Consider the following 12,893-nt stretch of genomic DNA (forward strand, 5'->3'; position numbering starts at 1 on the left):
AAATTTGCGCATACAGTCACGAATACATTACTGTCGAAGCGTCAGCGCAATAATCTAAAGCAAATAAAATAATTATTTTCTAACTTACGGGTCACACAGCCCACGATGACGGCTTGATAAATTCGAAGCGGAGGGCAAGAGCTGGGATATGCGCAGACGTCTTTTTTTGTTTTTCTGCAATGCCGTCTGTTCGCTTTACTCTCCCTACGCGCGCGAGCAGACGACGCGACACGGGTGAATACGCGTGGAGGGGCTAATCGCCTTTCCTATTGGCTAAGGGGCCCTGTAGCGTTCACAGTGCTGAAGGGAACTTCTGAGGTGAAGTATTGTTAGACACAGCTTTATTTTTTAGTGGACCGGAGGTGAGTAGGGGGGGTTCCGCAATTTATGTGCCACATATTCGATAGAGCTGCGAGGAGCGTTACGCCGATAGTCCCAGGAAAACCTCTATGAAGAACAAGTTTCGTGTTAATACTGTTCCTGCAGGTTAGCGAGCGGGGAAATGAGGGTTGCTGAAACATCACGTAACATCATGCTGTGACGTCACATGATGATTTCATCATTTGACCTCCTCGGTCGGTCAAAGGTTGTCTGATCTTGGGGGCAGTGAAAGAGCGCGTGAGGTGCAGAAAGCGTTATAGGAGCGGGTAATCCTCTGAAAAAGTCAAAATAATTTACTGCATGTCTCACACTGCGGCTCCTTGTCTTGCACGAAGTGTGGTCCCGATTGTTTTACTGGATGTATTGCTAAGCGAACAGCAGGCTATCACTTTTAAGCGTTGCAGAATGTATAGCAAGATGACGACGTTATTTCAACCTTTGTGCTCCTTAACCTCCAAAAATCAGACACTCCTTAGATCATTTATTTATTTTCCTTAACAAAATATTATTAGATCCTTGTTCCCTTACATCAAGTGCCACAAACAAAAATTGGCAAAGATCACTTACCTTGCAGTAACCATGGTTGTTGTCTAGTGGTTATGATGATGACTGCTGACTCGAAGGTAGCGGAATCGAAATCCGGCTGCAGCGGCTGCATTTAGATGCCGCTAAAATGCTGTAGGCCCGTGTGCTTAGTTTAGGCGCATGTTGAAGAACACCAGATGGTTCCAATTTCACAAACACTCCACCACGGCGTCTCTAAATTCTATTGCCGTTTCGGTACGTAACCCACATCAATTATTCATGTTACTTACTTTGCACTTTGTTCTGATAGAGATAGCAGGTACTGCCAGCGGTACCACGTGGCTTGACATCGGCGACTGACATCTCTCAAAACTACAGTGCTTTGCAATGGTATCGAAACATACGAACGAAACATATTCGTGAGTAATGATTCTATACAGAAGTACTGTTTGAACTTCTTGTTTATTCGAACAACCTCCTGAAATACGGCTATGTTGGCATATTTTTCCTGTGCTTATGTCTATTACACTATTTTTGGTGGAAGATAGACAAGATCCAATTCTGCTACGTGCGCAATGATTGGAAAAATTGAACTGTTGCTTCTCCACCCGAAAACATCATGACTGCTACAGGTAAATGGTGAAAATTGTGAACGGATAGCCGGCTGACTCACGGCATCTGCCTATTCATTTCGCTTTTCGGCTGTCGCAGGCATTGTAGCATTAAAAGCATTTTTAGTTGATTTTGAGTACGTGCGCAGTTCTAAGAATCTGGCATACCGTCTTCCAAAAGATCATCGCAGAGTTCGTAATCTTTCTGCACCTGCGAGAAGCCCTGTCAACGAGAATATGACACTCAGCCGGGCATTTAAATTTAACATTTAGCAAAACTGGACAATCTTAGGCTACTGCACGCTGCCTGTCTACAAGGTACCTCCTGCTTTGTTCGACACTCACATTTTCTGTGACGACTTTACCGTGCCAGACGTTCTATGAGCCCATCATATGAGCCTGCGGGATTGGTTCCAGTGAACATGCGTATAACATCTGCCAAATATCAGCAGCAAATACGGCTTTGGAGGAAATTTATATGAATTTTGATATCGCCACCATCTAAGGTGGCCAAAAGGTCATCCTTGTGACCTGGCTCCAAGCTGGTGCAGCTAGTATGAAGATGTCATAGTCGCCATTGTGCCGTTGCCGCGCTTGCGCCAGCAGGCTGCTATTCGGCGGCTGCTCGCGAGCACGTGTCCGCGGGGAACGGGCGGAAAGTGTGGAAGTGTGCAGAAAGTCGTCGTCAGCAGTCGACGATGATCACTACGACGATGACGCACATGCGGCAGGCAGAGCTCCGTCAGACGATGCAGGAAGCAGGGAAGTGCGCCGCAGTTCTTCCTAATGCTATATAGCATTAGGTGCACCCGTCTGCTTGCCGTTCTCGGAGCTCTTCAAAACCGAAACTGAGACCAGTCGGTAATAAAGAGACTCATTGTCTACCGTACGCTGCAGCAGGCGATGTGTCGTGTTATTACAAATTGGGCCTCAGCAACATATTGCAGAAAAAAAAACGTCAAACTAAATTTTTTCCGTGAGTACCCTTTTAATAATTGTCAGGTTAGGTTCCTGAGCTTAATCCATACAGGATTTATTGGTCGTCATTCGACGGTAAAAACGCGAGAATAGCGGCTGATCACGTTAGCAATAGGTCATAAGGTTTTTTTGCAGTGTTCTTCAGTATGACGCTTCTGCAATCGATGTTGTGCTTTTAAAACAATACGCCGCACCTTCTAATTACGCACCGGTATGTCATTTTATATATTACGCATAGCTCCACGCACGGCAGAAGTTCAGAGGGAGTTGAACGCTTGAAGGGATGAGTTGTTCAGCAGGGAATGTCGCTGGAGGCAACGTTTCGACAAGGGGCCATGCATTCGATATAGCAGCAACTGCCTTATTTAGCAACGTATTATATACGCATCGCTAAATCTCGCCATGCACAAAAATGTCTGAGAAAAAGTGGATACAAGAAAAAAAGAAAGAAGGGCAAGAGCAGTTGGGCGTGACAAATGGGGATCGGTGTCATGCGAGAATAAAAAATTCTGGAGATCTTGTCCTATGAGGAACATGGGGACAAGTGATGCTTGGCGTGCGTGTGGATAACGTACTACTTTTCTTTCTTTCTTCCTATAACCGTGACCAATGCTCCCTCCTAACTGTTTCCTTCCTCCATGCTTAGAAATGCACAGGCATCCACGTGTTGAGCAGCGTAAGAGTTCTGTTGCTACAGGCAACAATGACCAACATGCTTTCATGCTTAGGCAACAGCGTAATGTGGCAGCATGAAGAACTCACCTCGATAATCACCACAAAAGATCAGATTGTCGATTCAGAAACGGCTGACCACCGAGAAGCCCACTATCGAGAGAGCATCAAATAACCGAAAAATTCGCCTGCAGATGATCCGTGCAGCTTCGAGGGCCTTATTTCTGTACATCCGCATTTTCGTGCACACGCGGGTGCAGTGGATTTTTTTCTTCTTTTCTTTGCGGTCATTCTTACAACGCCAATGACATTTGTGAAGCAGTATAAGCTTCATTTATAAAAGGTCAAAGAGGTACAAAGGCTGAACACCTGATATGGTCGCATAACTGGGGAGGGGCAGAAGGAGAGGGGGGCGCGATACAGGGCTATGAATGCTCTAGGGTCACAGGAAATGGCGCTGTGCTGATTTCTCCAAAAGACGCAACGAGAGTGTGCAGCGGCTGAAATAGAGAAGTTTACGGTAAGTACGGCTAAAAAATAGTGCAGAAAACGCCTAATTATGGGCGCTAGAGCTTGTGTACCTACTGTACCTACACTCTCCTAAGGGAGCCCCTTGCAGCCTTTGAAGAAGACAGCTATATCCCCTTTTCTCCAGCGATATCCCCTTCTCAGCGAATTATCGTATACCTCCGTTAAGTTATGCTCATTTGGACGTTGTAGGGGTGACTTCATTGGAACTGGACGTTTAGTTAATAAGAGAACAACATAGCGTCTCGTTAACAACTTATTCTTGACGCACGTTGAATGGACAAACGTAGGTGAAATTGCCGTCGCTATTCGAAATCTATGCACTCGCTAAGCTTTTCTCGCGATATATATATATATATATATATATATATATATATATATATATATCCTGAGCTTTCGGCCGGGTACCGGCCTTTATCAAAGATGACATTATGACGTTGCGTTGGGGTTTAAGTACAGATTGTCGCAACACAGACACAGATGCATGCATCGTCGCGATTCGTTGGAACGGGGCAAGGCGAGGGGCCAGAACAACAACAGCAAAAAAAAGAAAAAGAAACGAAAGTGAGAGAGCGAGAGACATACATACTGACATACAGTGTCGCAATTGTTAGAACTTGACAAGAGGCGGAGTTAGAACACACAAACAAACAAGAAATAAATAGCAAATAGACAGGGCGAAAGAAACAGGGCTACGTATGTGGCTCGGGAACAAAAAAAGTTAACGAGTGAACAAGGCAAGCACGTGATTACTGCGCTAAAACGGAAGGACCATACACTTCGGGATGAAAGGTAAAATGGTCACGGACGCCGGATGTCAACGCACAGCGCGTGTGTCTTTGTTCTGCGTCTTATCTTGCAGAAACGCGCCGAAAGTCGTTAATTGCGTGCCCACCCGTGCAGCTGAGGGATGGGGTTCGGTGTTGCCATTGAAGTCGACCGCTTACCTCGGGGGCCTTCCAGGCGCTGGCGGCACTCATCAAGGACCGCCCGCAATGTCAGAGATGCGGCTCGCCGGTGTGCAATATTGAGAACCGATGCAGGATATTATGGGACTTTTGGGGGGCCTAGTTGGGGCATACTGACAAAAATTACTTCGTGTTTGTTCCTTTTGTACGTTCCTTTTGTGCCGTGTCTGCATTGCGCCAAGCAATTCGTTTTGCCAGGATGCAGGATAGGCGGCATTGAGGGAGTACATCAGACATTTACTTCAACAAAAGAGCCATTATATGTAACCTGCATACACACACACACATACAAGCGTATACACATACATATATCAATGTATATAAACCTATATATAATCACGCACACACATACATATACACACACGTACGCATCTAAAACAACAACCGATGTTCAAGCGACCGCCAAAGGATTACAAGGTTACATCTTTTGTACACGGAGGAAGGAGCACGCACGCCGATTCACAAAGCAATGATAATGAAATGACGAAAATAATGTTAGTGAAGCAAATATGTGACTTTCTACACTCATAACCGTAATCACGTACACTGCAGAAATGAAAGGGATATGCATTCTTCAAATTCTGCATTCCGGATCTACAAATGAGTTTTTGGGATCGGTCACTTAGTTGCCCGCGGAATTGCATTTTTCAGGTTCGTTGCAGGCCATACACGATAGTCGGCCTATGCTTTCATTTATGCCACCAGAGACACTGTTTAACTTGTGGATGAGGTACGATTCCCGAGCCTCCCGGTCATAGTGTGTTTTGAAATTGGATTGCACAACCACAGCAGAAATTGTGTGGAAGGGGTGGCCAAGATTATTAACATGTTTGGAGATAGGAAGGTGCAGTAGGGCCTTTACGTGTACTCTGTGGTTGTTTATTCTCATCCTGAACGCAGTCTCAGTTTGACCGATGTACTGGGCATGACATAAAGTACATTCAAGAAGGTATATGATGTTCGCTCTGTCACAGTTGAAGTTGCCTCTTATCTGATAAGAAAATGAAGACGCGGTACTGGTGACAGTGGACACTTCGTTCATCATTCGACAGAGTTTGCACCTAGGTTTGTTGCATGGGTCGCTGCCTGTGAATTCAGGAGTGTTGACTTTAGAGGACGTTACAATATCTCAACTGTTCCTCGCCCGTCTGTAGACAACGCGTGGAGGTTCCGGGAATACACATCGTGACTTGTCGCTTTCATGCAGAATGTTGTGGTGCCTTCTGAGGATGCGGTTTATGTTAGGCGGAGAGGCTGAATATGTTAGAATAAGATTGGGAGTAGTATTTGCGGTTTCGGATTTCGTGTTTTTATCAGGTGGCGGCGGTCCTGTTTTTCAGATTTCTTGATAGCGTCGTTTATGACAGAATGTGGGTATTGTCGCCGTGTGAAGTGCTGAAGTGGCTACGCCCAGCTAGAGCAGCTTTTCCTAGGCGGTTTTCCACCAGGCTTTGTATGAAGCCGCTGCGAATGTGCAAACAATTAGGTGAAGATATATCAACACCAAATTCGGCCCTCTTGTCAACCGTGAAGTTAATGTCATTTTGTGCTTCCTTATTTGCGGATGTCGCTATTAACAGCAGCACGAAAGAGCCAACGAGCCCTAGGTGGCTCTTACACATGAAAAAATTGCGGTTCCGTTTAAAATCTCGAGCTCCTACGAAAGTTGTAAAGCTTTTTATCTTTGTGAGGAACTGCGCATTTCGCAGCAGCTCGTAGAAAAAGAAAGGTTATGCCATCCTAAAAAAGACGGAACAATGTGTAGGGCAGTCGAATAAATCTAAAAGGTAAACATGGGTTACATCTTCTGTTGCAAATATTCTTTGTTAAACAACCTGCACTAAGCGACAGACAAGAAAAAGAAAGAGGGGCGTTTTTTGTTAACCTAATAAGCGCAAATATTGTGTTAGTGAAAATGACTTTCATTAGATGCTTTATGTTTACACTCAATACAAAGAAGGTTTCTAAATCCCATTTTACTTGAGCGGTGACATTCGCTACACTAAACGCCTTGATTTCGACGCGTGTCTCCTTGACATTTATATACCGCGACATGACAAAGATAACATTATATATGTAGGGCAGGGTTTCCGCCATTTATGTGCGCGTATATTGCCACTGTGGAATAAGGATGTCAGTAGTATTTGTTATAGAGCTTATATACTGAAAGGACGTTCGGGGGTTTCTATAAATGGTTGTCTTGATATGAATCAGCAGGCATTCTGTTTATTTTCAACATGATACCCAACCTAATGAGATGGTTTGTCCTTGTACTCGCGGCAGTCCACGAAAACAAAGGTAACAACGAGTTTCAGCTTGATTACATGCGATATTTGTAACGTTGTAGTCCAAAAAAAATATAAGTACATCGAAGTGTGCAGGCATCAAGGGATACGAACTCACTAATAGCGGAATATGAATAGCGTGAACATCTCGAATAGTGGGCTTGTCTTTAAATATATGAAATCGGCGCAACATTGGAAAAAGACGTAGACGAGAGAACAAGTACAAGCGTGCTTGTGCTTGTTCCCTGGTCTACATATTTGTACGGTTTTGCGCCGCTCTCCGGTATTTAAGTATGCACCAATTAGCCCAGCAAAAAGTTCTTTTGGACTTGTCTTTGTCAATGCTGTCCTGGCGAAGACAACCGTTCGCTTTGGTGACACATTTCGTTCGAAGAATACATATGCTGGTTCGTTTGATTATGCATTCATGCTACAGTAATTACAAAGATGTCCATACTTTACTGCTGCACGTTTCGAGTTTAAGAGCTTACGCACGTGATAGAACCTGCAATGCAAATATTTAGCATAGCATATTTGTCTAGAAAAAACGTTGATGGCCTCTGTGTTATGCGTACTTGAATGCAAAAGGTTGCGTGAAGAAAAGGACACGTTTACAAGGTAGGCAACGGGGACAAGCCCAAACTCTTTATTGGTGGGTGCAAACACCAAATAAATACAGAAAACTTTGCACCAATAACAGCACGTGCACAAAAAAAGATGCGTCTTACGCGCGCGCGGCAGCAACAAGTTCTTTCCATTGTACAGGCTCACTAACGCATGCAGTTGCCTTCTTCGATATAGCGCAATTTTCAAGCGCTCAAATGTGCGTCGTCGAGTATCGCAAGCACACGCATTAAATCACCGGCTAAATTGTGGTCTTTTGATTGTGGTAGTAAGTGTATGGACACCCTCGGCGGCTTTTTGCCCCCGCCGTCGCCATGGCCTATATATATATATATATAAATGCATAAAAGCCACAAATGAACATAATTTCAAAGAAAGAATTCCCAAGCGCGTGACCGGACATTCGAACCTCCGACCCCTCACATCGCAACGCGCTGCCTTACTAAGTTACGCTACGTGTTATACGTTCTCCATCGTACTAACCAAAGAATATAAACCCACGGGGCGCCACATGTGGCGAAATTAATATTATGCGAGACGCGGACCATGCTGCATCGTTGCCCGTGAGGCGTTTGCTGAACTAGTTTTCCATTTTGGGGTAGTAGCGCTGCGCCAATCGTGGCCAGTCGGCCAGAGAAAAAGAAGAGCGTCCCGTGGCTCGTGGTGGCGCGAGCTAGTGAGAAAGCTTCGGCTCTTGTAGGCCTATGCCACAGGAGGGAAGAAACGAGACATCTGAGCCAGAATCACAGTATATATCGTACACTGCGACCAGATTCCCGAGCATAAAATTACAGCGCGAACGCGCAAGACACCCACGAAGAAAACAAACGTACAACACAAACGTTGACTAACAAATGTTTTACTCTTTCATGCGTCAGTGCATATATAGGCCCAAGGCAACCTCACCGCACAGGAATAGCACAGGAATGACGTTAACAAGGATGATAGTGTAATAGATACGCGAAGACATGAAATCTTGTTTAGATAGGTACTGGACCAAAGAACTAAAGAATAATTAAGAAGGACAAAGAAGAGCGTTTGCGCTGTAATTTTTGCCTGAGGAATATGTACCAACTAGATCCAAATGAAGTTTTAACGCGATAGCGTTAAAGAGCTCGTACCGCAGAAATTCCGCCGTCGGCGTCGTTGTCGGTGTCGGCGTCGTTGGTTACGAGCAAAAAATCATCATCTTGTCCGTGACCGAAAAATCGAAAAAGCTGCAAATAAATAATAAAAAAACATGGTTGATCCCTCCCTCATAGGAATCGGTATAACACGAAAGTTAAACGTGTCTTCACAGAAGTAGTGCTTATTGTGTAGTGATGTATGAGAGCTTGTACAATGTCTATTCGTGTTTGGCAGCTATAGCACCGTTTGACGTGGATGCACCCATGTTGACAGCATGTCTCTATCGCGACAACTAACGCCCATGATCATTATTAAACCGTTCCGGTAGCTGACGATGTGATATTTGGACACAGCGAATCGTGAATCCCGCGTAAGGATGATATCAACAAGCTCATAATCAACACTGGTACCCGGTATGCGCTTCTTCAAAGCGTCGTCAATTAAGGAGAGAAACGGCACGGTGTGCGCTTTCTAGTAATGGGTAGCCGAGGCCTGTGCTCATGCATACATAACCACGGCCGTGAAATAACACACACTGCGCTTCAGCAAAACGGGAGGTAGAGGTTCGTAGCCTGAGCCGCAAACGCGTGCGTCCCGCTGGCCTCTGTCTCGCAGGCGCGGCTCTCGCTCCACCAAGGCACGACATTCGCCCGTCGAAATCGCGTCCTTTCTGCAACGCATATTGCAGCAGTTTTGTTAGTCGGTGCTCTCGCAATTGAAGCAGTCGGCCGCGGAGAAATCCCGTTGGTGTACGTGGACGCTGCACTACTCCGATGAGCCGACGCACGCTAACACGAAGCCAAAGGCAAAGAACGTAACTGCGTCAAGCGTGCCTCGGCGACGCCAGCGCGGCCAGTCTACCTCTCTGGTATCGAGACGCTTTAACCATTACCTCCGATATCGCGTGCAATCTCGGAGGAAGCGCTAGTAAGTGTCGATCGTGAAGCATTACTTCATTTCACACCTCACAGACGGCGGCACCACCCCGCTCCGCCCGCCGCGAAAGAGAATGTGTGAAAGATATAAGGCGCGTTCGCGCTGTGTCTAGCATCTCCCGAGTTAGCTTACTCGGTAGCGCGTCGGGCGCTTTCCGTCGCGGCCGCAACGTCGTGGGTTCGATTCCCAGCGGGGTATATTTTTCTTGGTTTTTTTCTTTCTCACCCGTTGGCGTCCATTTTATCAACGTCATATCCGTGACGGATGTACTTGGTGGACCCCGGCATAAAACACTTTCGTGTTAAAATGTTGCGTCCGAGTGAGAACCCAACCCAGGCCGTCTGCGTGGCAAGCAGGTGTTCTACTACACAGCCACGCCTCTGCTTGGAGCTGCACTGAAAGTAACTTTCATGCTTCCAAAAAATGCGCGTCCTGTATACGGGTGTCCCAGTACGAGATGTAATATCGCAGTAATATTGCGTGGTACAAGCGTACATTGCCATCGGGCGTCACACCATGTCAATATCATGACGACTTGGTGGTTTAAAGACAGCCACACATTACAAAAGGTACACACATTACTGCGCGTATTCTCTTAAGACCACGTAGTGTGTGCATCGCAACTTCGAAAAAATTTCTCGCGCATAATTGCTCCTGGTTTAAAGCATGCTATCGGTTATGGTATCGCTATCGGGTTCAACTCTTAAAGGCGAAGCTTAAGTGTCCCCCAATTTTTATCTTAGCGACCAGGATCGACGTCAGCAGGAAACGCGAGCCGTGACGTCACGTGTCATTGCCAAGCGCCATCTTTATTTTATTCTCTTGAGGTCGCGCTCTACGGCTTTGTTCGCGTCCCAAAGGAGGGCGCTACTAGGGACAATGCGAGCGCAAGAGTCCGAGAGTGGCTTGCGTTCTGAGCATGCGCGCTGGCGGCTCGCAAATTTCTTGGGTCCCCAATTCTAAAACTCTGTAGTATTTCGCGAGGCATACAAGGCGTGGTTGACCGTGCTTGCGCGCTTATTTCTTGAGGGGGACTTTGTACGTCTTCTGCTTTCACGGCAAAGATTGTGTTGAAGACCGCACGAGGGTCACTTTGCGCGCTGCAACAGCCGCGTTTGCGAACGTAGTGTTCTGCAGACTTGGAGAGAAAAATCAGGGGCTAGTTGAAATAACTGGGACAGTTCACGCTCGACCAGTCTATACCTATGCGTTCTTTTCGTGCGCCCGTCTTTGTGTTTCAGCAGCGAGCTGCGAGTGTCGAGCCATGACAGTTGTTAGTTCGCACTCGCTTTGTGTGTTTTCTTTTCCTGCGTCGTTTGTGCATGAGCAGCACGCAGCAAGTTTCGAGCTGCTTGCCGTTCTTCCTTTGACATTCCTATTTCTTCTTATCGCATTCATTGCTTCGACCTTGAGGGGAAACTGTGACTTTTTCTTTACCTTTTGCATATCCTCCCCCGCTCTGTCATTTATCTATAGTCACGTTTGGTCTATGTAGAGCTTTGGACCACACTGACGGTGCATTTGACAAAGGGCCTCAAATGCCTTTTGTCGCAAGGCTCTATTCACCAACTAATGCGGGAGTAAGTAATGGAAAGCTTCTTTGCAGTCGAAAGGGCGGTCGTAACTCAGCATTTCCAAGCGACTTTCTGGGGCGAGTGCGACACGCGGCGCACATAGGGCAGAACCGCGGGTCGTGTCACGCGCTATGCACTGTCGGCCGTTGCTGCTTTTCTTGTGCCCTTAAAGAGCCCCTAAAGAACACCTTAAAATAGAAAGGACGAGCGCGTTGTTTTCTGCCGGCGCCTCCCGACTTTTCGGCACATTTTCTTACGCCAGCAGTCTTTTCATTTGACGTCACGAGGAAATAACCTCTGAAATGGCTCATAAACGAGGAATATTAGTTGTGAATTGTCTCCTACCCGCTTTGCCGTGCAATCGCATGCTCGTTATGCCTTCTCTCGCATGACTACCGTGCACGAGCAATTGATTTCGCTTCGTCTTTTGAGTTTTTGACTGCGCAAGGGGAGATGTCAAGGGAGAAGGGGAGATGCCTGTAGCCGATAAGTGCGGGTTCGTGATAGGCTCAACGCTTAGTGCTGACATTGTGCACATGTTTTATGAATAAATAAGTGGCGGGGAGGAAATGGCTTGTAGGAAGAGTAGTGGCGCCGAAAAAGAAACCACTCTCTCGTGTTTCACCGGGGAGGTATTTAGCGGCCTTGAAGATTTTGTAACAGCGACTCTGCCACCGCTACAATGACAGAGCGATGGCGACCAGGTTCTGCAAGTCTGCCAATGTGCGCACAAAGCTATCGCACATCTTTTTATTGCACGACTTTTGGAGAGCAGCCTCAAGGCACATCACAGTAGCAGCAGAATATACCAATTTAGAATGGGCTCGTTCGAATGGTGGAAAACATTCCTTCACGACGCCAGTACATATGATCTGCAGCGAACGTCAGGTTAGCATCTAACTATTGCAGCTGATTGTCAACTGAAGTCTCATTCGTAAAGTTGTTAACAATGTACAGACGGGTCCACTGTTAAAGGGAGCGCTTGAGTTCCGGGTATGTCCGAATTTCACTCTCCTTCAACAGCACTGTGGCTTAGATTTGCATACCACTACTGGTGGTTGACAGCTCTGAACCCTTATGACAGACTATGCACATGCACGAACAATCTTTCCACATGCACTAGCCGTTAGGGGGCAACCAAAATGAAAGGTGTACATTCGAGTGTTCCCTTTAACAGTGGACCGTACTGTACATTAAAAGCCGTTAAGGTGTCCACTACTTCCTCAACCGTTAAGTAATACAAACATGATTACGGCTACGATATTTAAGAAGTGTAGATTATATACCGTTGCTGATGTGTCATTTATAATGTAACGGAGCATTCTTCACACACAGCAAAAACACACTAAACAGTTCTTTAATCTGGCGGCCATTGCATCCAGCCTCACCATTCCACGCATTGCTGCTCCGTTTCTATCCTGAGCCCGTGTAGCACTAACTTTCGCGTACCCAATATCTTTCCACAGGGGGGGGGGGGCGACCCATGGAAATTGAGGGTGAGCGATGCAATAGATGGTTGCTTGAGGTTTGTGTTCCAAGTTGAGCTCTTGATCAGGGTGATACGGTTCTACAGTGAGCACAGCGGATGGTCTTTGCGGTGATGTATGGCCTTATTCGTCAAGACACAGGTTGTTGCGCTTAACGATGACACAGCTGTCAACATCTCTGATGTGCCATTCAACG

General features: G+C 46.3%; 1 protein-coding gene across 2 annotated transcripts in view; it reads left to right on the plus strand.

Moving 5' to 3' along the window:
• Positions 1-6,841: 6,841 nt before the first annotated feature.
• Positions 6,842-12,893, plus strand: part of LOC119383839 (venom metalloproteinase antarease-like TtrivMP_A) — a gene marked incomplete at its 3' end in the record, with an annotated part of 117,927 nt that continues 111,875 nt past the window's right edge. The window contains 1 exon segment of one of the 2 annotated variants that reach the window (XM_037652118.2): positions 6,842-6,961. In XM_037652118.2, coding sequence (XP_037508046.1) covers positions 6,901-6,961 — 61 coding nt within the window. 2 annotated transcript variants of the gene reach the window in all.

The sequence above is a fragment of the Rhipicephalus sanguineus genome, chromosome 2, assembly GCF_013339695.2.
Source record: "Rhipicephalus sanguineus isolate Rsan-2018 chromosome 2, BIME_Rsan_1.4, whole genome shotgun sequence".
Lineage (NCBI taxonomy): Eukaryota > Metazoa > Arthropoda > Arachnida > Ixodida > Ixodidae > Rhipicephalus > Rhipicephalus sanguineus.